Source organism: Scyliorhinus torazame, chromosome 26, assembly GCF_047496885.1.
Source record: "Scyliorhinus torazame isolate Kashiwa2021f chromosome 26, sScyTor2.1, whole genome shotgun sequence".
Classification (NCBI taxonomy): Eukaryota; Metazoa; Chordata; class Chondrichthyes; order Carcharhiniformes; family Scyliorhinidae; genus Scyliorhinus; species Scyliorhinus torazame.
This window is the reverse complement of record NC_092732.1, coordinates 39,018,571-39,042,499: the sequence shown is the minus strand read 5'-3', so window position 1 is coordinate 39,042,499 and position 23,929 is coordinate 39,018,571. Positions and strand designations below refer to the sequence as shown.

Sequence of the window (23,929 nt, the reverse complement as noted above, 5' to 3'; positions counted from 1 at the left end):
CACTGACCCTCCGACAGTGCGGCGCTCCCTCAGTACTGTCCCTCTGACAGTGCGGTGCTCCCTCAGTACTGACCCTCTGACAGTGCGGCGCTCCCTCAGTACTGACCCTCTGACAGTGCGGCACTCCCTCAGTACTGACCCTCTGACAGTGCGGCGCTCCCTCAGTACTGACCCTCTGACAGTGCGGCACTCCCTCGGTACTGACCCTCTGACAGTGCGGCACTCCCTCAGTACTGACCCTCCCACAGTGCGGCACGCCCTCAGTACTGACCCTCTGACAGTGCGGCGCTCCCTCAGTACTGACCCTCTGACAGTGCGGCACTCCCACAGTACTGACCCTCTGACAGTGCGGGGCTCCCTCAGTACTGACCCTCTGACAGTGCGGCGCTCCCTCAGTACTGACCCTCTGACAGTGCGGCACTCCCACAGTACTGACCCTCTGACAGTGCGGCGCTCCCTCAGTACTGACCCTCCCACAGTGCGGCGCTCCCTCAGTACTGACCCTCTGACAGTGCAGCGCTCCCTCAGTACTGACCCTCCCACAGTGCGGCGCTCCCTCAGTAGTGACCCTCTGATAGTGTAGCGCTCCCTCGGTACCGACCCTCTGACAGTGCGGCGTTCCCTCAGTACTGACCCTCTGACAATGCAGCACTCCCTCAGTACAGACCCTCTGACAGTGCGGCGCTCCCTCAGTACTGACCCTCTAACAGTGCGGAGCTCCCTCAGTACTGACCCTCTGACAGTGCGGCACTCCCTCAGTACTGACCCTCTGACAGTGCGGCGCTCCCTCAGTACTGACCCTCTAACAGTGCGGAGCTCCCTCAGTACTGACCCTCCCACAGTGCGGCACGCCCTCAGTACTGACCCTCTGACAGTGCGGCGCTCCCTCAGTACTGACCCTCTGACAGTGCGGCGCTCCCTCAGTACTGACCCTCCCACAGTGCGGCACGCCCTCAGTACTGACCCTCTGACAGTGCGGCGTTCCCTCAGTACTGACCCTCTGACAATGCAGCACTCCCTCAGTACTGACCCTCTGACAGTGTGACACTCCCTCAGTACTGACCCTCTGACAGTGTGACACTCCCTCAGTACTGACCCTCTGACAGTGCGGCGCTCCCTCAGTACTGACCCTCTAACAGTGCGGAACTCCCTCAGTACTGACCCTCCCACAGTGCGGCACGCCCTCAGTACTGACCCTCTGACAGTGCGGCGCTCCCTCAGTACTGACCCTCCGACAGTGCGGCACTCCCTCAGTACTGACCCTCCGACAGCGTGGTGCTCCTTCTGCACTGACCCTCCGACATGTACCTGGGTCTCTGGTTTGCAATCCCAGTAACATTACCATGCTGCTCCCGTCTCCCTCTATCGCAGCGATGCCCCACATGGCCGAACAGCCTTGGTCTGGACGTGTGGTGAATGAATTTGGACGTGGTAAACGATCAGCAGCTGAAGTCGGGAGCGGTGTGTCGATTGGTTGGGTGGAATTGGGAAGGTATTGCAAAGAGCTCTTCCTGCTGTTGGAAAGCGCCCTGTCAGGGGTACCTCAGTAAAAAGCCAGGGAGGACATTCACACACACAAACGTGTGAATTGGATGCAGGAATAGGGCAGAATCTGCCCCTTAACCTGCTCTGCTATTCAATCAGGTAATGGCCCAGTTGACTACGACCTCCCTGCTCCCCCCCTCCGTCATTTGAGTCTGTTGTTAAATCTGTCTGACCCACTCTCTGAGCGAATTAGATTTTGATCATGTAGGCCAGTCCGGGATAAGTTCGGAGATTCCTCTCTCTCAGGGGCCATCGTTGGACAGGTGGGGGTTTTACAACAATCGACACTGGCTTCGCAATCGTCTGACTTTCAAAAATAAGATGACGCATCACTCCCCTAAACCCCGACGGACACGCGTCCCACCTTCCCTCGAAAGGAAATCCCAGGAACAGTTGAGTGGCCCACTTTGAATGCAATTATTTATTTTGCCCGATCGCGGGGCAATTTAGCGGGGCCAATCCACCTCCCCTGCACATCTTTTTATGGGTTGTGGGGGTGAGACCCACGCAGACACAGGGAGAATGTGCAAACTCCGTACGGGCAGTGACCCGGGGCCGGATGAGGGCCTTTTCGGACTGAGGTGAGGAGAAATGTCTTCACCCAGGGAGCGGTGAATCTGTGGAATACGCTCCCACAGAAAGTAGTTGAGGCCAAAACGTTGCTGACTTCAAGAAGGAATTAGGTATAGCTCGAGGGTAAAGGGATTGAGGGATGTGGGGGGGAAGGTGGGATCAGGATATTGAACTCAACCATGATCATATCATAGAATCATAGAATTTACAGTGCAGAAGGAGGCCATTCGGCCCATCGAGTCTGCACCGGCTCTTGGAAAGAGCACCCTACCCAAGGTCAACACCTCCACCCTGTCCCCATAACCCAGCAACCCCACCCAACACTAAGGGCAATTTTGGACACTAAGGACAATTTATCACGGCCAATCCACTTAACCTGCACATCTTTGGACTGTGGGAGGAAACCGGACCACCCGGAGGAAACCCACGCAGACACGGGGGAGAACGTGCAGACTCCGCACGGACAGTGACCCAAGCCGGGAATCGAACCTGGGACCCTGGAGCTGTGAAGCAATTGTGCTAACCACAATGCTACCCTGCTGCCCCAAATGGATGGCGAATCATAATGGCTGGCGGAGCAGGCTCGATGGGCAGAATGGCCTTCTCCTGCTCCAACCGTGGGGATGAAGAGCGATCGACGCTTGGTTATGTTCTAACGGAGCGGCAGACATCCGGGGGATGGGGGTGGGGGGTTGGGGGTGGGGGGGGGGGGGGGGGTGGCGATGTCAGAGACTACATTAGATCCTGAACGGTCTTGTCCCGGTGGGCGTGCAGAGGATGTTTCCAGGGGGCACTGTTTTAAAATGAGTGGTCGGCCCGGCAGGAAAGAGATTAGCAGGCCTTTAGGCGCAGTAGCGGTGACTCCCGTCGTAAACGTACGAGGGAGGATCTGGAGGACCGAATCTGGGTGGCAGGTGCCTGGGTTGCTGGTTTGCCAGTACGAGCTGAGGGTAAGCTCCCAGTTAAATTATTTGAGAGCCTGTTGATCTGGATATATATTGCCCTCAGGCTGCGTGATGGGTGTCCATCTGCTTATTGGTGAATTGAAGTGAAAAATCGCCTCCGTTCCCCCGAGGACCCTGGGCTACTCCCCTCTTTTTGATCGAGGGAGGGCTGACCGGTGGCGACTGAACCAGAGGGTCACTGCGCCTCAGGCGAGGGGCAAGGTTTGAGAAGGCAGGGTTAGCACTGCTGCCCCGCACGCCGGGGACCCGGGTTCGAATCCAGCCTTCGGTCTGTGTACGGAGTCTGCACAATCACCCCGTGTCTGCGTGGGTTTCCTCCGGGTACTCCGGTTTCCTCCCACAGTCCAAAGATGTGCAGGTTAGGTGGATTGGCCATGATAAATTGTCCCTTAGTGTCCAAAGCTGTGCAGGTTAGGTGGATTGGCCGTGTTAAATTGTCCCTTAGTGTCCAAAGATGTGCTGGTTAGGTGGATTGGCCGTGCTAAATTGTCCCTTAGTGTCCAAAGATGTGCGGGTTAGGTGGATTGGCCGTGCTAAATTGTCCCTTAGTGTCCAAAGATGTACAGGTTAGGTGGATTGGCCGTGTTAAATTGTCACTTAGTGTCCAAAGTTGTGCAGGTTAGGTGGATTGGCCGTGTTAAATTGCCCCTTAGTGTCCAAAGATGTGCAGGTTAGGTGGATTGGCTGTGCTAAATTGTCCCTTAGTGTCCAAAGATGTACAGGTTAGGTGGATTGGCCGTGCTAAATTGTCCCTTAGTGTCCAAAGATGTGCAGGTTAGGTGGATTGGCCGTGCTAAATTGCCCCTTAGTGTCCAAAGATGTGCAGGTTAGGTGGATTGGCCGTGCTAAATTGCCCTTAGTGTCCAAAGATGTGCAGGTTAGGTGGATTGGCCGTGTTAAATTGCCCTTTAGTGTCCAAAGATGTGCAAGGTAGGTGGATTGGCCGTGTTAAATTGCCCCTTAGTGTCCAAAGATGTGCAGGTTAGGTGGATTGGCCGTGCTAAATTGCCCTTAGTGTCCAAAGATGTGCAGGTTAGGTGGATTGGGTGTGTTAAATTGCCCCTTAGTGTCCAAAGATGTGCAGGTTAGGTGGATTGGCCGTGCTAAATTGCCCTTAGTGTCCAAAGATGTGCAGGTTAGGTGGATTGGCCGTGCTAAATTGTCCCTTAGTGTCCAGAGATGTGCAGGTTAGGTGGATTGGCCGTGTTAAATTGCCCCTTAGTGTCCAAAGATGTGCAGGTTAGGTGGATTGGCCGTGTTAAATTGCCCCTTAGTGTCCAAAGATGTGCAGGTTTGGTGGATTGGACGTGTTAAATTGCCCCTTAGTGTCCAAAGATGTGCAGGTTAGGTGGATTGGCCATGCTAAATTGCCCTTAGTGTCCAAAGATGTGCAGGTTAGGTGGATTGGCCGTGTTAAATTGCCCCTTAGTGTCCAAAGATGTGCAGGTTAGGTGGATTGGCTGTGCTAAATTGTCCCTTAGTGTCCAAAGATGTACAGGTTAGGTGGATTGGCCGTGCTAAATTGCCCCTTAGTGTCCAAAGATGTGCAGGTTAGGTGGATTGGCCGTGCTAAATTGCCCTTAGTGTCCAAAGATGTGCAGGTTAGGTGGATTGGCCGTGTTAAATTGCCCTTTAGTGTCCAAAGATGTGCAAGGTAGGTGGATTGGCCGTGTTAAATTGCCCCTTAGTGTCCAAAGATGTGCAGGTTAGGTGGATTGGCCGTGCTAAATTGCCCTTAGTGTCCAAAGATGTGCAGGTTAGGTGGATTGGGTGTGTTAAATTGCCCCTTAGTGTCCAAAGATGTGCAGGTTAGGTGGATTGGCCGTGCTAAATTGCCCTTAGTGTCCAAAGATGTGCAGGTTAGGTGGATTGGCCGTGCTAAATTGTCCCTTAGTGTCCAGAGATGTGCAGGTTAGGTGGATTGGCCGTGTTAAATTGCCCCTTAGTGTCCAAAGATGTGCAGGTTAGGTGGATTGGCCGTGTTAAATTGCCCCTTAGTGTCCAAAGATGTGCAGGTTAGGTGGATTGGACGTGTTAAATTGCCCCTTAGTGTCCAAAGATGTGCAGGTTAGGTGGATTGGCCATGCTAAATTGCCCTTAGTGTCCAAAGATGTGCAGGTTAGGTGGATTGGCCGTGCTAAATTGCCCTTAGTGTCCAAAGATGTACAGGTTAGGTGGATTGGCCGTGCTAAATTGTCCCTCAGTGTCCAAAGATGTGCAGGTTAGGTGGATTCGCCGTGTTAAATTGTCCCTTAGTGTCCAAAGATGTACAGGTTAGGTGGATTGGCCGTGATAAATTGTCCCTTAGTGTCCAAAGATGTGCAGGTTAGGTGGATTGGCCGTGCTAAATTGTCCCTTAGTGTCCAAAGATGTAAAGGTTAGGTGGATTGGCCGTGCTAAACTGTCCCTTAGTGTCCAAAGATGTGCAGGTTAGGTGGATTGGCCGTGCTAAATTGCCCCTTAGTGTCCAAAGATGTGCGGGTTAGGTGGATTGGCCGTGCTAAATTGCCCCTTAGTGTCCAAAGATGTGCAGGTTAGGTGGATTGGCCGTGCTAAATTGTCCCTTAGTGTCCAAAGATGTGCAGGTTAGGTGGATTGGCCGTGTTAAATTGTCCCTTAGTGTCCAAAGATGTGCAGGTTAGGTGGATTGGCCGTGCTAAATTGCCCCTTAGTGTCCAAAGATGTGCAGGTTAGGTGGATTGGCCGTGCTAAATTGCCCCTTAGTGTCCAAAGATGTGCAGGTTAGGTGGATTGGCCGTGCTAAATTGTCCCTTAGTGTCCAAAGATGTGCAGGTTAGGTGGATTGGCCGTGCTAAATTGCCCTTAGTGTCCAAAGATGTGCAGGTTAGGTGGATTGGCCGTGCTAAATTGCCCCTTAGTGTCCAAAGATGTGCAGGTTAGGTGGATTGGCCGTGTTAAATTGTCCCTTAGTGTCCAAAGATGTGCAGGTTAAGTGGATTGGCCGTGCTAAATTGCCCCTTAGTGTCTAAAGATGTGCAGGTTAAGTGGATTGGCCGTGCTAAATTGCCCCTTAGTGTCCAAAGATGTGCAGGTTAGGTGGATTGGCCGTGCTAAATTGTCCCTTAGTGTCCAAAGATGTGCAGGTTAGGTGGATTGGCCGTGTTAAATTGTCCCTTAGTGTCCAAAGATGTGCAGGTTAAGTGGATTGGCCGTGCTAAATTGCCCCTTAGTGTCCAAAGATGTGCAGGTTAAGTGGATTGGCCGTGCTAAATTGGCCCTTAGTGTCCAAAGATCTGCTGGTTAGGTGGATTGGCCGTGCTAAATTGCCCCTTAGTGTCCAAAGATGTGCAGGTTAGGTGGATTGGCCGTGCTAAACTGTCCCTTAGTGTCCAAAGATGTGCAGGTTAGGTGGATTGGCCGTGCTAAATTGCCCCTTAGTGTCCAAAGATGTGCTGGTTAGGTGGATTGGCCGTGCTAAATTGCCCCTTAGTGTCCAAAGATGTGCAGGTTAGGTGGATTGGCCGTGCTAAACTGTCCCTTAGTGTCCAAAGATGTGCAGGTTAGGTGGATTGGCCGTGCTAAATTGCCCCTTAGTGTCCAAAGATGTGCGGGTTTGGTGGATTGGCCGTGCTAAATTGTCCCGTAGTGTCCAAAGATGTGCAGGTTAGGTGGATTGGCCATGCTAAATTGTCCCGTAGTGTCCAAAGATGTGCAGGTTAGGTGGATTGGCCATGCTAAATTGCCCCTTAGTGTCCAAAGATGTGCGGGTTAGGTGGATTGGCCATGCTAAATTGCCCCTTAGTGTCCAAAGATGTGCAGGTTAGGTGGATTGGCCGTGCTAAATTGCCCTTAGTGTCCAAAGATGTGCGGGTTAGGTGGATTGGCCGTGTTAAATTGCCCCTTAGTGTCCAAAGATGTGCAGGTTAGGTGGATTGGCCGTGTTAAATTGCCCCTTAGTGTCCAAAGATGTGCAGGTTAGGTGGATTGGCCGTGCTAAATTGTCCCTTAGTGTCCAAAGATGTGCAGGTTAGGTGGATTGGCCGTGCTAAATTGCCCCTTAGTGTCCAAAGATGTGCAGGTTAGGTGGATTGGCCGTGCTAAATTGTCCCTTAGTGTCCAAAGATGTGCAGGTTAGGTGGATTGGCCGTGCTAAATTGTCCCTTAGTGTCCAAAGATGTGCGGGTTAGGTGGATTGGCCGTGCTAAATTGCCCCTAGTGTCCAAAGATGTGCAGGTTAGGTGGATTGGCCGTGTTAAATTGCCCCTTAGTGTCCAAAGATGTGCAGGTTAGGTGGATTGGCCGTGCTAAATTGTCCCTTAGTGTCCAAAGATGTGCAGGTTAGGTGGATTGGCCGTGCTAAATTGCCCCTTAGTGTCCAAAGATGTGCGGGTTAGGTGGATTGGCCGTGTTAAATTGCCCTTAGTGTCCAAAGATGTGCAGGTTAGGTGGATTGGCCGTGTTAAATTGCCCCTTAGTGTCCAAAGATGTGCAGGTTAGGTGGACTGGCCGTGTTAAATTGCCCCTTCGTGTCCAAAGATGTGCAGGTTAGGTGGATTGGCCGTGTTAAATTGCCCCTTAGTGTCCAAAGATGTGCAGGTTAGGTGGATTGGCCGTGCTAAATTGCCCCTTAGTGTCCAAAGATGTGCTGGTTAGGTGGATTGGCCGTGCTAAATTGTCCCTTAGTGTCCAAAGATGTACAGGTTAGGTGGATTGGCCGTGCTAAATTGTCCCTTAGTGTCCAAAGATGTGCAGGTTAGGTGGATTGGCCGTGCTAAATTGCCCTTAGTGTCCAAAGATGTGCAGGTTAGGTGGATTGGCCGTGCTAAATTGCCCTTAGTGTACAAAGATGTACAGGTTAGGTGGATTGGCCGTGCTAAATTGTCCCTTAGTGTCCAAAGATGTGCAGGTTAGGTGGATTGGCCGTGCTAAATTGCCCTTAGTGTCCAAAGATGTGCAGGTTAGGTGGATTGGCCGTGCTAAATTGCCCTTAGTGTACAAAGATGTACAGGTTAGGTGGATTGGCCGTGCTAAATTGTCCCTTAGTGTCCAAAGATGTGCGGGTTAGGTGGATTGGCCGTGTTAAATTGACCCTTAGTGTCCAAAGATGTGCAGGTTAGGTGGATTGGCCGTGTTAAATTGCCCCTTAGTGTCCAAAGATGTGCAGGTTAGGTGGATTGGCGGTGCTAAATTGTCCCTTAGTGTCCAAAGATGTGCGGGTTAGGTGGATTGGCCATGCTAAATTGCCCTTAGTGTCCAAAGATGTGCAGTTTAGGTGGATTGGCCGTGCTAAATTGCCCTTAGTGTCCAAAGATGTACAGGTTAGGTGGATTGGCCGTGCTAAATTGTCCCTTAGTGTCCAAAGATGTGCGGGTTAGGTGGATTGGCCGTGTTAAATTGACCCTTAGTGTCCAAAGATGTGCAGGTTAGGTGGATTGGCCGTGCTAAATTACCCCTTAGTGTCCAAAGATGTGCAGGTTAGGTGGATTGGCCGTGCTAAATTGTCCCTTAGTGTCCAAAGATGTGCGGGTTAGGTGGATTGGCTGTGTTAAATTGTCCCTTAGTGTCCAAAGATACAGGTTAGGTGGATTGGCCGTGCTAAATTGCCCCTTAGTGTCCAAAGATGTGCAGGTTAGGTGGATTCGCCATGCTAAATTGACCCTTAGTGTCCAAAGATGTGCGGCTTAGGTGGGTTGGCGACGCTAAATTGCCCCTTAGTGTCCAAAGATGTGCAGGTTAGGTGGGTTGGCGACGCTAAATTGCCCCTTAGTGTCCAGGGATGTACAGGGTGGGTTCTGTGTTCTGTGGATAGGGCAGGACGGACAGGGGAGTGTAAATAGACAGAGTGCTCATTCGAAGGGGCTGTGCAGACTCGATTGGCCGAAGGGCCTCCTCATGCACTGTTGGCATTCTGTGATTCTATGAAGGAAAGGTTGACGGGATAGGCTCTTCAGGTCACTACACGCCTTGAGGAATACCACCCCCCCCCTTTGAACTAAAGCCTTTGCAAATCTTTTGGGTTTTATTTAGTTTGGGGTGAAAGAATCAGGAACTGGCTCCTGTATGGGCAGGTCTCCCATCCGAGGAAAAGATGCTACAGTCTCCGGGGCCTCTGGTATGACTGGAGAGGGGGGGGGGGGAGACATGTTATGGCGCATGCATCAGAACGGGGATCGAAAATCTGATACTATATTGACTTTGGGGAGCTAGTTTGAAATGATAGATTCAAGATGCCTTCGGGCAAAGCGTTTTGGGGGTCTTTGTTCATGAATCGCTGAAAGTCGCTACGCAGGTGCAACATGTAATTAAAAAGGCAAATGGAAAGTTAGCGTTTATTGCTAAAGGACTCGAGTATATACGTAGAGAAGTGTCGTTGCAATTGTATGGGGTGTTGGTGAGACCACATCTGGAGTATTGTGTCCAGTTTTGGTCTCCTGATTTGAGGAAGAATGTGGTGGCATTGGAGGCAGTTCAGAGGAGGGTCCACAGGTTGATTCCGGGGATGAAAGGCTTGACGTACGAGGAGATTGAATAGTTACGTACATAGATACATAGACGATAGGAGCAGGAGGAGGCCTTTTGGCCCTTCGAGCCCGCTCTGCCAGTCATCACCATCATGGCTGATCATCCAACTCAATAGCCTAATCCTGCTTTCTCCCCATAGCCCATTCTCCCCAAGTGCTATATCCAGCCACCTCTTGAATATATTCAATGTTTTAGCATCAACTACTTCCTGTGGTAATGAATTCCACAGGCTCACCGCTCTCTGGGTGAAGAAATGTCTCCTTATCTCTGTCCGAAATGGTTTACCCTGAATCCTCAGGCTGTGACCCCTGGTTCTGGACACACCCATCATTGGTAACATCTTCCCTGCATCTACCCTGTCCAGTCCTGTGAGAATTTTATAGTCTCTATGAGATCCCCCCTCATTCTTCTGACCTCCAGCGAGAACAATCCCAACCGAGTCAATCTCTCCTCGTATGACAGTCCCGCCATCCCTAGAATCAGTCTGGTAAACCTTCGCTGCTCTCCCTCCGTAGCAAGAACATCCTTCCTCAGAGAAGGAGACCAAAACTGCCCACAATACTCCAGGTGTGGCCTCACCAAGGCCCTGTACAATCGCAGCAACATATCCCTGCTTCTATACTCTAAACCTCTCGCAATGAAGGCCAACATACCATTCGCGTTCTTTACCGCCTGCTGCACCTGCAGCTTACCTTCAGCGACTGGTGCACAAGGACACCCAGGTCCCGCTGCACCCTCCCCTCTCCGAATTTACAACCATGTTTGGCTTTATACTCGCTGGAGTTTAGATGGATGAGAGGGGATCTGGTCGAGGTGTATAAAATACGTAAAGGGATTGATAAAGTCAACGTAGACCAAATGTTCGAAATCTCGGACGAGAGTCACAGATATGGGGCGTGCCATCTTTCCCCACGACGCAATTCCCCCCCGCCCCCCCGCGATTCACCCAAGCGGCGAGAACGGTCGAGTTCTGCGCGGCGCAGGCCGGAGAATCGCCCGGGACGCCCAAAATGGCGATTCTCCGCTACCCCCGCTGTTCTCCGGCCCGGGTGGGCCGAGGCGCCATCCACACCTGGTCGCTGTCGGCGGGAATGCTGGGGGGGGGGGGGCCTGTGGGGTTCTTTCACCGGGGTAGGACTCAAAAGGGGCCTGGCCCGCGATCGGTGCCCACCGATCGGCGGGCCGGCCTCTCTGAAGGAGGACCTCCCTTCCTCCGCTGCCCCGCAAGATCCATCTTCTTGCGGGGCGGCCGCGGGGAAAACGGCAACCGCGCTTGACATCATTTACGCGCCGCCGGCCCTGTCATTTACGCGGCGCCGCTTTTACGCGGCGTCAAGGCCTGGCACGCCTTGACACTTAACAGCCTGGGTTAGCGTGTTTGAATGCTGCAGTCATGGTCAAAAGCCTGGGTTAGTGTGTTTGAATGCTGCAGTCATGGTTAACAGTCTGTGTTAGTGTGTATGAATGCTACAGTCATGGTTAACAGCCTGGGTTAGTGTGTGTGTGTGTGTGTGACTGCTGCAATTATGTTTTAAAAGAATCCTGGTTTCAAATGTTGGGAGCCAGGGGTGCAATTAAGGCACCATAAAAAGCTTGGGCTAATGCAGTTTTGTTTGGATTAACGGGGGTTCCCTGTGGAGTTCATTAGATTTCAGCTGGGTAAGATGGTGGCACTACTGGGTATCGGGAGTTTTGCAGAAAAGCAGGTAGGTGGAGTTCGAGATGAAGCTGTGAGCAGAAGCCAAGCATTTTGCTTTTACCGCAGTTCAGTTAAATATGTCTGCCGACAGCTCAGCAGTTTTCTTTCCAAAGCAGTTCAGAATGGTCTGATCAGAAGGGAAGCTGGAACAAGCTGAGAAGCAGCTTCTGAGGAAATACAGCTAGACTTTCTGCATGGTTCTGAGAGGAGTCAGGTCTTTTTTTTAAAGCAGTGTCAAAGATCTCTCTCAATGTGTTGAGCATCCAGGCATCCGTGTTAAACAGATATTCCTGAGTGCTAACTACATTTAACAGGGGATTGAGTGCCAAAATTTCCTTTTGTTGTTTGAGTGGGAATAATGATAGCAGTTAAGGGTTTTGTGTCGCTGTTTTGATTAGCGCTGCTTATGGAGTAATTGTAAGCTATTCTCTAGTGGTGTGTTAAACATGTTTTAATACTGGGTTGGCAATAAAGTTTGTTTTAATCTACCGTATCCCTATTTTGGGTGACGAGGAATCCTTTCCTCACAATCTTACAACACATCGGGGTTCTGGTATCCTGGCCACTGATTGGGGGCTCGTCCGGGAATCGGGATAACACCGTCTGCATACACTGACGCGTGGTCCTGAGTCAAAATTAAATCCTATTGGTCTGGTGTGCTTAAAGGGCGTGTAGAATTTGATCCTTTGTTCCACCCTCTTGCGTATCCATTCGTTTTTTTCCCCCCGTTTTATAATCGGAGGCACAGAGTTGAACGGATAAAGGTGGACCAAACGTTTGCCGTTCAGTCTGTGTCCGAAAGGGTCTGCGCAGACACAACTGGCCTCCTTTTTACACAGAGGGTAGTGGGGGCCTGGAACTCGCTGCCGGAGGAGGTGGTGGAAGCAGGGACGATAGTGACGTTTAAGGGGCAGCTTGACAAATACATGAATAGGATGGGAATAGAGGGATACGGACCCAGGAAGTGCAGAAGATTGTAGTTTAGTCGGGCAGCATGGTCGGCACGGGCTTGGAGGGCCGAAGGGCCTGTCCCTGTGCTGTACTTTTCTTTGTTCCTTGTTCTCACTGCGGGGATCCTTGGCTTAAACCCCTGACCTGTGCCTTGCCGGTGGTGGAAAGGCTTTGGGGGTAGTCTGGAGCTGGGATACTTTTCGCAGGATTCACAGCCCCCGATATGTTGCCTGGTTCAGATCACTTGCTGGCCAATGACAACCCCCCCCCACCCCACCCCGGAACTTCGCGAGGACGGGGTACAAAGAGATAACCGCACCCCAGGGAGGTGGGAGAGTCAGCTGGAAGGAGGGGAATGAATTTGATGGGGGAGCGAAAAGGAGAAATTGAAAAGTGTTTGACCGCTCCGGAGGTCCCAAAAGGGTTCTTAAGGAAGAGAGTGGGTCCCGTTGATCTCGGGGGCTGACTATTGTGCGAGGGCTTGCCAGAACCCCATGGAAGCAGGCCCTAATGAGGTAGAACGATTTTTCAGCGAGGTGATTAATGGTGACTTGAGTTACAGGATGTGACAGAATGTATTGGGCAGAGATCCAGCGACACATGGATTAATGAGCTCGTTCCCAGACTGTGACACCAGCTGCTGATGGTTATTGGGCTGAGAGGCATGTTGACCTTGGATCAGCACATCGCAGTGCAACATATCCAGAAGAGTTACACCCACTTACACCCCTGTACCCCAGTGAGAGTCAGCACCTTCAGGAGAGGAGGGGTGACCCTGTATCCCAGTGAGAGTCAGCACCTTCAGGAGAGGAGGGGGAGTCTGTACCCCAGTGAGAGGCAGCACCTTCAGGAGAGGAGGGGGAGTCTGTACCCCAGTGAGAGTCAGCACCTTCAGGAGAGGAGGGGGACTGTACCCCAGTGAGAGTCAGCACCTTCAGGAGAGGAGGGAGACCCTGTACCCCAGTGAGAGTCAGCACCTTCAGGAGAGGAGGGGGACCCTGTACCCCAGTGAGAGGCAGCACCTTCAGGAGAGGAGGGAGACCCTGTACCCCAGTGAGAGGCAGCACCTTCAGGAGAGGAGGGAGACCCTGTACCCCAGTGAGAGTCAGCACCTTCAGGAGAGGAGGGGGACCCTGTACCCCAGTGAGAGGCAGCACCTTCAGGAGAGGAGGGAGACCCTGTACCCCAGTGAGAGTCAGCACCTTCAGGAGAGGAGGGGACCTAGTACCCCAGTGAGAGTCAGCACCTTCAGGAGAGGAGGGGGAGTCTACCCCAGTGAGAGTCAGCACCTTCAGGAGAGGAGGGGGACCTGTACCCCAGTGAGAGTCAGCACCTTCAGGAGAGGAGGGGGAGTCTGTACCCCAGTGAGAGGCAGCACCTTCAGGAGAGGAGGGGGACCCTGTACCCCAGTGAGAGGCAGCACCTTCAGGAGAGGAGGGAGACCCTGTACCCCAGTGAGAGTCAGCACCTTCAGGAGAGGAGGGGACCTAGTACCCCAGTGAGAGTCAGCACCTTCAGGAGAGGAGGGGGAGTCTACCCCAGTGAGAGTCAGCACCTTCAGGAGAGGAGGGGGACCTGTACCCCAGTGAGAGTCAGCACCTTCAGGAGTGGAGGGGTGACCCTGTATCCCAGTGAGAGTCAGCACCTTCAGGAGAGGAGGGGTGACTCTGTATCCCAGTGAGAGTCAGCACCTTCAGGAGAGGAGGGGTGACCCTGCATCCCAGTGAGAGTCAGCACCTTCAGGAGAGGAGGGGGACCCTGTACCCCAGTGAGAGTCAGCACCTTCAGGAGTGGAGGGGTGACCCTGTATCCCAGTGAGAGTCAGCACCTTCAGGAGAGGAGGGGTGACTCTGTATCCCAGTGAGAGTCAGCACCTTCAGGAGATGAGGGGTGACTCTGTATCCCAGTGAGAGTCAGCCCCTTCAGGAGAGGAGGGGTGACTCTGTATCCCAGTGAGAGTCAGCACCTTCAGGAGAGGAGGGGTGACTCTGTATCCCAGTGAGAGTCAGCACCTTCAGGAGAGGAGGGGTGACCCTGCATCAAAGTGAGAGTCAGCACCTTCAGGAGAGGAGGGGGACCCTGTACCCCAGTGAGAGTCAGCACCTTCAGGAGTGGAGGGGTGACCCTGTATCCCAGTGAGAGTCAGCACCTTCAGGAGAGGAGGGGGACCCTGTACCCCAGTGAGAGGCAGCACCTTCAGGAGAGGAGGGGGACCCTGTACCCCAGTGAGAGTCAGCATCTTCAGGAGAGGAGGGGGACCGTGTACCCCAGTTAGAGTCAGCACCTTCAGGAGGAGAGGCAAGCTGTACCCCAGTGAGAGTCAGCACCTTCAGGAGAGGAGGGGGACCTGTACCCCAGTGAGAGTCAGCACCTTCAGGAGTGGAGGGGTGACCCTGTATCCCAGTGAGAGTCAGCACCTTCAGGAGAGGAGGGGTGACTCTGTATCCCAGTGAGAGTCAGCACCTTCAGGAGAGGAGGGGTGACCCTGCATCCCAGTGAGAGTCAGCACCTTCAGGAGAGGAGGGGGACCCTGTACCCCAGTGAGAGTCAGCACCTTCAGGAGTGGAGGGGTGACCCTGTATCCCAGTGAGAGTCAGCACCTTCAGGAGAGGAGGGGTGACTCTGTATCCCAGTGAGAGTCAGCACCTTCAGGAGATGAGGGGTGACTCTGTATCCCAGTGAGAGTCAGCCCCTTCAGGAGAGGAGGGGTGACTCTGTGTCCCAGTGAGAGTCAGCACCTTCAGGAGAGGAGGGGTGACTCTGTATCCCAGTGAGAGTCAGCACCTTCAGGAGAGGAGGGGTGACCCTGCATCCCAGTGAGAGTCAGCACCTTCAGGAGAGGAGGGGGACCCTGTACCCCAGTGAGAGTCAGCACCTTCAGGAGTGGAGGGGTGACCCTGTATCCCAGTGAGAGTCAGCACCTTCAGGAGAGGAGGGGGACCCTGTACCCCAGTGAGAGTCAGCACCTTCAGGAGATGAGGGGGACCCTGTACCCCAGTGAGAGTCAGCATCTTCAGGAGAGGAGGGGGACCGTGTACCCCAGTTAGAGTCAGCACCTTCAGGAGGAGAGGCAAGCTGTACCCCAGTGAGAGTCAGCACCTTCAGGAGTGGAGGGGTGACCCTGTATCCCAGTGAGAGTCAGCACCTTCAGGAGAGGAGGGGTGACCCTGTATCCCAGTGAGAGTCAGCACCTTCAGGAGAGGAGGGGTGACTCTGTATGCCAGTGAGAGTCAGCCCCTTCAGGAGAGGAGGGGTGACTCTGTATCCCAGTGAGAGTCAGCCCCTTCAGGAGAGGAGGGGTGACTCTGTATCCCAGTGAGAGTCAGCACCTTCAGGAGAGGAGGGGTGACTCTGTATCCCAGTGAGAGTCAGCACCTTCAGGAGAGGAGGGGTGACCCTGCATCCCAGTGAGAGTCAGCACCTTCAGGAGAGGAGGGGGACCCTGTACCCCAGTGAGAGTCAGCACCTTCAGGAGTGGAGGGGTGACCCTGTATCCCAGTGAGAGTCAGCACCTTCAGGAGAGGAGGGGGACCCTGTACCCCAGTGAGAGTCAGCACCTTCAGGAGAGGAGGGGGACCGTGTACCCCAGTTAGAGTCAGCACCTTCAGGAGGAGAGGCAAGCTGTACCCCAGTGAGAGTCAGCACCTTCAGGAGATGAGGGACCCCTGTACCCCAGTGAGAGTCAGCACCTTCAGGAGAGGAGGGGGACCCTGTACCCCAGTGAGAGTCAGCACCTTCAGGAGAGGAGCCAAGCTGTACCCCAGTGAGAGTCAGCACCTTCAGGAGAGGAGGGGTGACCCTGTATCCCAGTGAGAGTCAGCACCAGGAGAGGAGGGGGACCCTGTACCCCAGTGAGAGTCAGCACCTTTAGTAGAGGAGGGGGACCCTGTACCCCAGTGAGAATCAGCACCTTCAGGAGAGGAGGCAAGCTGTACCCCAGTGAGAGTCAGCACCCTCAGGAGAGGAGGGGGACCCTGTACCCCAGTGAGAGTCAGCACCTTCAGGAGAGGAGGGGGACGCTGTACCCCAGTTAGAGTCAGCACCTTCACGAGAGGAGGGGGAGTCTGTACCCCAGTGAGAGTCAGCACCTTCAGGAGAGGAGGGACCCCTGTACCCCAGTGAGAATCAGCACCTTCAGGAGAGGAGGGAGAGTCTGTACCCCAGTGAGAGTCAGCACCTTCAGGAGAGGAGGGGGACCCTGTACCCCAGTGAGAGTCAGCACCTTCAGGAGAGGAGGGGGAGTCTGTACCCCAGTGAGAGTCAGCACCTTCAGGAGAGGAGGGGGCGTCTGTACCCCAGTGAGAGTCAGCACCTTCAGGAGAGGAGGGACCCCTGTACCCCAGTTAGAGTCAGCACCTTCAGGAGAGGAGGGGGTGTCTGTACCCCAGTGAGAGTCAGCACCTTCACGAGAGGAGGGGGAGTCTGTACCCCAGTGAGAGTCAGCACCTTCAGGAGAGGAGGGAGACCCTGTACCCCAGTGAGAGTCAGCACCTTCAGGAGAGGAGGGGACCTAGTACCCCAGTGAGAGTCAGTACCTTCAGGAGAGGAGGGGGAGTCTGTACCCCAGTGGGAGTCAGCACCTTCAGGAGAGGAGGGGGAGTCTGTACCCCAGTGAGAGTCAGCACCTTCAGGAGAGGAGGGGGAGTCTGTACCTCAGTGAGAGTCAGCACCTTCAGGAGAGGAGGGGGACCCTGTACCCCAGTGAGAGTCAGCACCTTCAGGAGGGGAGGCAAGCTGTACCCCAGTGAAGGTCAGCACCTTCAGGAGAGGAGGCGGATCCTGTACCCCAGTGAGAGTCAGCACCTTCAGGAGGGGAGGCAAGCTGTACCCCAGTGAGAGTCAGCACCTTCAGGAGAGGAGGGACCCCTGTACCCCAGTGAGAGTCAGCACCTTCAGGAGAGGAGGGGGAGCCTGTACCCCAGTGAGAGTCAGCACCTTCAGGAGAGGAGGGGGACCCTGTACCCGTGAGAGTCAGCACCTTCAGGAGAGGAGGGGGACCCTGTACCCCCGTGAGAGTCAGCACCTTCAGGAGAGGAGGGGGAGTCTGTACCCCAGTGAGAGTCAGCACCTTCAGGAGAGGAGGGGGAGTCTGTACCCCAGTGAGAGTCAGCACTTTCAGGAGAGGAGGGGGACCCTGTACCCTAGTGAGAGTCAGCACCTTCAGGAGAGGAGGGGGAGTCTGTACCCCAGTGAGAGCCAGCACCTTCAGGAGAGGAGGGGGAGTCTGTACCCCAGTGAGAGTCAGCACCTTCAGGAGAGGAGGGAGACCCTGTACCCCAGTGAGAGTCAGCACCTTCTGGAGAGGAGGGGACCTAGTACCCCAGTGAGAGTCAGTGCCTTCAGGAGAGGAGGGGGAGTCTGTACCCCAGTGAGAGTCAGCACCTTCAGGAGAGGAGGGGGAGTCTGTACCTCAGTGAGAGTCAGCACCTTCAGGAGAGGAGCGGACCCTGTACCCCAGTGAGAGTCAGCACCTTCAGGAGAGGAGGGGACCTAGTACCCCAGTGAGAGTCAGTGCCTTCAGGAGAGGAGGGGGAGTCTGTACCCCAGTGAGAGTCAGCACCTTCAGGAGAGGAGGGGGAGTCTGTACCTCAGTGAGAGTCAGCACCTTCAGGAGAGGAGCGGACCCTGTACCCCAGTGAGAGTCAGGACCTTCTGGAAAGGAGGGGGACCCTGTACCCCAGTGAGAGTCAGCACCTTCAGGAGAGGAGGGGGACCCTGTACCCCAGTGAGAGTCAGCACCTTCAGGAGAGGAGGGGGACCCTGTACCCCAGTGAGAGTCAGCACCTTCAGGAGAGATGGGGGAGTCTGTACCCCAGTGAGAGTCAGCACCTTCAGGAGAGGAGGGGGAGTCTGTACCCCAGTGAGAGTCAGCACCTTCAGGAGAGGAGGGGGAGTCTGTACCCCAGTGAGAGTCAGCACCTTCAGGAGAGGAGGGGGGAGTCTGTACCCCAGTGAGAGTCAGCACCTTCAGGAGAGGAGGGGGAGTCTGTACCCAGTGAGAGTCAGCACCTTCAGGAGAGGATGGGGACCTGTACCCCAGTGAGAGTCAGCACCTTCAGGAGAGGAGGGGGGAGTCTGTACCCCAGTGAGAGTCAGCACCTTCAGGAGAGGAGGGAGGTGATCGAAACACCAGAAAGGGACATTTTTGTTTTGAAGAGGATTGACAACTCCTTTCTCTTTCAGGGAGCCTGTCGATCTCCACAGAGGAACGGTTGGTCCTTCAGCTACTTAACCCAGCGCACTACAACAAGCTGATCCGACCAGCGACCAATAGCTCACAACTGGTGTTGGTGCAACTGATGGTGTCCTTGGCACAGTTGATCAGTGTGGTTAGTGCACTTGGCAATATGGGCCTGGGAGGGAGTCAGGCGGGGAGGCTGACAGGGAGAGGAAACAGCGCGGTAGACACAGACTCAAACACAGGCAGAAAGACAAGAGATGGCGAGGCAGGGAGCTTGGTTTGAGATCTCCTGTTATCCCAGGGCCATCTCTCGCGGCCACGCTCCTGGGGCATAGTTGCCGACGGTCACTCCACAACACCGCAGGGGTGCTGGAGACTGAATGACCAAATTAAAATATCTGATACAATAACCTTTATTCGCAGTAATTGTTCGCTTCTTGCTTTTCAGCACGAGAGGGAACAGATAATGACCACCAACGTCTGGCTGACACAGGTCAGTGACACCGTGTCTCCTTAACAGGGAGTGTTTGATGGGGATAGTGTAGAGGGAGCTTTACTCTGTATCTAACACGTGCTGTACCTGTCCCGGGAGTGTTTGATGGGGATAGTGTAGAGGGAGCTTTACTCTGTATCTAACCCCGTGCTGTACCTGTCCTGGGAGTGTTTGATGGGGACAGTGTAGAGGGAGCTTTACTCTGTATCTAACCCCGTGCTGTACCTGTCCTGGGAGTGTTTGATGGGGACAGTGTAGAGGGAGCTTTACTCTGTATCTAACCCCGTGCTGTACCTGTCCTGGGAGTGTTTGATGGGGACAGTGTAGAGGGAGCTTTACTCTGTATCTAACCCCGTGCTGTACCTGTCCTGGGAGTGTTTGATGGGGACAGTGTAGAGGGAGCTTTACTCGGTATCTAACCCCGTGCTGTACCTGTCCTGGGTGTGTTTGATGGGGACAGTGTAGAGGGAGCTTTACTCTGTATCTAACCCCGTGCTGTACCTGTCCTGGGAGTGTTTGATGGGGACAGTGTAGAGGGAGCTTTACTCTGTATCTAACCCCGTGCTGTACCTGTCCCGGGAGTGTTTGATGGGGACAGTGTAGAGGGAGCTTTACTCTGTATCTAACCCCGTGCTGTACCTGTCCTGGGAGTGTTTGATGGGGACAGTGTATAGGGAGCTTTACTCTGTATCTAACCCCGTGCTGTACCTGTCCCGGGAGTGTTTGATGGGGACAGTGTGGAGGGAGCTTTACTCTGTATCTAACCCCGTGCTGTATCTGTCCCGGGAGTGTTTGATGGGGACAGTGTGGAGGGAGCTTTACTCTGTATCTAACCCCGTGCTGTACCTGTCCCGGGAGTGTTTGATGGGGACAGTGTAGAGGGAGCTTTACTCTGTATCTAACCCCGTGCTGTACCTGTCCTGGGAGTGTTTGATGGGGATGTTTTTCTGCCAGGAATGGAACGATTATCGATTGACGTGGAACCCAGCGGAGTACGACGGGATTGTGAAAGTTCGGCTCCCATCCACTCACATCTGGCTGCCTGACGTGGTCCTTTACAATAAGTAGGTCACCACCTGTTGGTCCATGTCAGTGAAGTCGCTAACATCCACTAACCGTTCGGGTGGTCACATTCTGTGTGACCGTGGGCAAAATTAATCAATTTGATTGCGGAAAAGATCAAGCAGAGAGTCCAAGAGGAGGTCAATATAATAATAATAATCGCTTATTGTCACAAGTAGGCTTCAGTGAAGTTACTGTGAAAAGCCCCTCGTCGCCACATTCCGGCGCCTGTTCGGGGAGGCCGGTACGGGAATTGAACCCGCGCTGCTGGCCTTGTTCTGCGTTACACGCCAGCTGGTTAGCCCACTGTGCTAAACCAGACCCTGGTTGAGGACTACTGGGGCCAAACTCAATGGAGATCTCAGACAGTCCTAGATGTTGACAGCATGGACACAGGCCATTCGGCCCAGCTTCCCCATGCCGCCCAGTTCCTATCACGAAGCTAGTCCCACTTGCCCACAATTGGCCCGTATCCCCCTATACCCACCCTCCCCGTGTAACTGTCGAACGGACAAAATCGTACCCGCCTCTACCACTGCCTCTGGCAGCCCGTTCCAGACACTCACCACCCTCTGTGTGAAGACATTTCCCCTCTGGTCTCTCTTGTATCTCTCCCCGCTCACCTTAAACCTGTGCCCTCTAGTTCTAGACCCCTCTACCTTTGGGAAAAGATGTTGACTATCTACCTTATCGATGCTCCTCATTATTTTATAGACCTGTAGAAGAACACCCCTAAGCCTCCAACGCTCCAGGGAATAAAGTCCCAGCCTATCCAACCTCTCCCTATAACTCAGACCATCAAGTCCTGGTAGCATCCTCGTAAATCTCCCAGGTTCTATTCCCCGCTGGGTCACTGTCCGTGCGGAGTCTGCACGTCCTCCCCGTGTCTGCGTGGGTTTCCTCCGGGTGCTCCGGTTTCCTCCCACAGTCCAAAGATGTGCAGGTTAGGTGGATTGGCCGTGATAAATTGCCCTTAGTGTCCAAAATTGCCCTTAGTGTAGGGTGGGGTTACTGGGTTATGGGGATAGGGTGGAGGTGTGGACCTTAGGTAGGGTGCTCTTTCCAAGAGCCGGTGCAGACTCGATGGGCCGAATGGCCTCCTTCTGCACTGTAAATTCTATGATAAATTTCTTCTGCACCCTTTCTAGTTTAACAATATCCTTCCTATAATAGGGTGACCAGACCTGAACACAGTATTCCCAGGGTTCGATTCCCGGCTCGGGTCACTGTCTGTGCGGAGTCTGCACGATCTCCCCGTGTCTGCGTCGGTTTCCTCCTGTTTCCTCCCACAAGTCCCGAAAGGCGTGCTCGCTGGGTGAATTGGACATTCTGAATTCTCCCTCTGTGTACCCGAACAGGCGCCGGAATGTGGCGACTAGGGGCTTTTCACAGTAACTCATTTGCAGTGTTAATGTAAGCCTGCTGTGACAATAAAGATGGTTATTATTTTCTGGTGTGATGTTAAAGATATTTTAATACTGCGAGAGCAATAAAGTTTGTTTTAATAAACCATATCCCTATTTTGGGTGAAATCACACCCGGAGTGAGGATTCCCTCCCTCACAGGCTTACAAAATTACAATAAGATATTGGGGTCTCAGTCCAGTACTCTTAACCACTTTCGGGGGCTCGTCCGGGAACTCGGGGGCTCGTCCGGGAACATAATACTGATCTATCTCAAAAGTTTTATCTTGCATTCGGCTGCTGGAATTTAGACAAGGCTGGGACCTCAGGGGAGCAGTGGCATCTGCCGAGCTGTAATTTGGCCCCAATGTACGCTGAAGGTCATGCTGTTACGCCCCAGGCCTGTCGGATCCTGGGTTGGAGGGGCAGGCTCGGCTCCTGTCCAGCAGCTTAAGCGTGTCACCCAGGCCAGGCCGGCATTGCGGCTGCCGGCACAGAACCTTTAAGTGGCGCCGTCCCGCAGGATGGGGGGCATTAATACCGAGGGCCGCCTGCCCCCTCGCACGGGAGCGGGTGAACTATCCCGCGCACGCTATCGAAATTAGCGAACGGAAGTTTCTCTCCAGCGTCCCAATGTTTATTCCTCGGCGAACATCGCTAAAAGTCCGATCACGGCCGTCCGTAGGAAGTTGCTGGGCAGAATCCGGCGGCCGCCTTTTCGGGTTCCGACGCTTCATAAGAAAAGTGGCGCTGCGTGACGGAGCGCTTTGGCATTTGCCCGAGGTGCTGAAAGGCGCTGTCGAAATGGAAGTCTGTGCTTCACATAACGTTGCTGTCCTCTGTCTCCTTGCAGTGCTGACGGCACCTATGAGGTGTCCTTCTACTCCAACGCGGTGGTCTCGTACGACGGCAGCGTCTTCTGGCTGCCCCCCGCCATCTACAAGAGCGCCTGCAAGATCGAGGTCAAGCACTTCCCCTTCGACCAACAGAACTGCACCCTCAAGTTCCGCTCATGGACGTACGACCGCACGGAGATCGACCTGGTTCTGCGCTCGGACGTTGCCAGTCTGGACGACTTCACGCCGAGCGGCGAATGGGACATCGTGGCGCTTCCGGGGCGGCGCAACGAGAACCCGGACGACCACACCTACGTGGACATCACGTACGACTTCATCATACGGAGGAAGCCCCTCTTCTACACCATCAACCTCATCATCCCCTGCATGCTCATCACCTCCTTGGCCATCCTGGTCTTCTATCTGCCCTCGGACTGCGGAGAGAAGATGACCCTCTGCATCTCCGTGCTGCTGGCCCTCACCGTCTTCCTTCTCCTCATCTCCAAGATCGTGCCCCCCACTTCGCTGGACGTGCCGCTGATGGGCAAGTACCTGATGTTCACCATGGTGCTGGTCACCTTTTCCATCGTGACCAGCGTGTGCGTGCTCAACGTGCACCACCGCTCGCCCACCACCCACACCATGCCGGCGTGGGTCAGGCTGGTGTTCCTGGACAAGCTGCCCGCCCTCCTCCTCATGAAGCAGCCCAGGGACGGCTGCGCCAAGCAGCGGCTGCGGCAGCAGGGAGGCAGGAGGCCGGCACCGGGAGGAGGAGGCGGCGGCAGGTGGCTTGCGCCCAGGGGCGGCGATGAGCCCTGCAGCTGCCTCATCAACCAGGCCTGCGCCCGGGGGTACAGGACGCGGCTCGTGGCACTGCCGGAGGGCGCCAACGGGTTCCGAGACCATCGGAGGAAGGAGTCGCGTGGGCCGTTCCGCAGCTACAGGATCGAAGAGGCGATGGACGGAGTGGAGTTCATTGCTGGCCACATGCAGGGCGAGGATGACGATCAGTGTGTGAGTTTATTGTCGTATTTAACAATACAAAACTGGAATGGGAGGGGGGGTTGCTGGGTAGAATAACGTCTCCTTATTTAAGGATGTGCCGTAGAAGGTCTATTCGAGTAAGACCTAGATTAGGTGGGTTGTCTCCTGGGCAAAGGTTGGTCAGGCTAAGCTTCTGCTGGATCAGAACACACAAAGGTCCTGGCAGGTACCGGTAGTGTGGAGGCGGAGAGCATGTTCCCTCGAGTGGGAGAGTCTAGAACGAGGGGACAATAAGGGGCGGCCCCTTTAAGACCGAGATGGGGGGAGGCATTTCCCTCTCAAGGGAGCAGTGCGTCTCTGAAACCCTTCCTCAAAAGGCAGTGGAATCAAAGCCTTTGACTATTGTGAGGCCAGGCGGATAGATTCTTGACCAACGTTGGAGGGGGCGGGGAAGAAAGGGGCCAGGAGTTACAATCAGATCACCCACAACATTAATAACTGGGGTAACAGGCCAGAGGGGCGCTGGAACCTGGGGAACAATTACCCCGTTACGGTGTGTGTGTCCCCCCTCTGAATCCAGCACAGCCCAGTCCGCCTCACCCTGCGCACCGTTGGTGTAAATCGCAGATGTCCCGGACAGCGCCAGGGCCCCAGGAAGCGGGATCTTGCGGAGGATAGAAGAACGAGGAAGTCCCCTCTCTCACCAATTTCAAAAGCCAACAGGTGGTAGAAAGGAACTATTGAGAGAACACAC

The 23,929-nt window shown here is 54.2% G+C and overlaps 1 protein-coding gene across 2 annotated transcripts in view; it reads left to right on the top strand.

Moving 5' to 3' along the window:
• Window positions 1-23,929, top strand: part of LOC140402983 (neuronal acetylcholine receptor subunit beta-2-like) — a 29,942-nt gene that overhangs the window by 1,090 nt on the left and 4,923 nt on the right. The window contains exons 1-5 of one of the 2 annotated variants that reach the window (XM_072490637.1): window positions 1,283-1,644; window positions 18,400-18,545; window positions 18,846-18,890; window positions 19,845-19,954; window positions 22,209-23,205. In XM_072490637.1, coding sequence (XP_072346738.1) covers window positions 18,516-18,545; window positions 18,846-18,890; window positions 19,845-19,954; window positions 22,209-23,205 — 1,182 coding nt within the window. In that variant the 5' untranslated portion in view covers window positions 1,283-1,644; window positions 18,400-18,515. Of the gene's footprint in view, window positions 1-1,282; window positions 1,645-18,399; window positions 18,546-18,845; window positions 18,891-19,844; window positions 19,955-22,208; window positions 23,206-23,929 lie in introns of those variants that run through there. The other variant, XM_072490635.1, reaches the window with a different exon arrangement.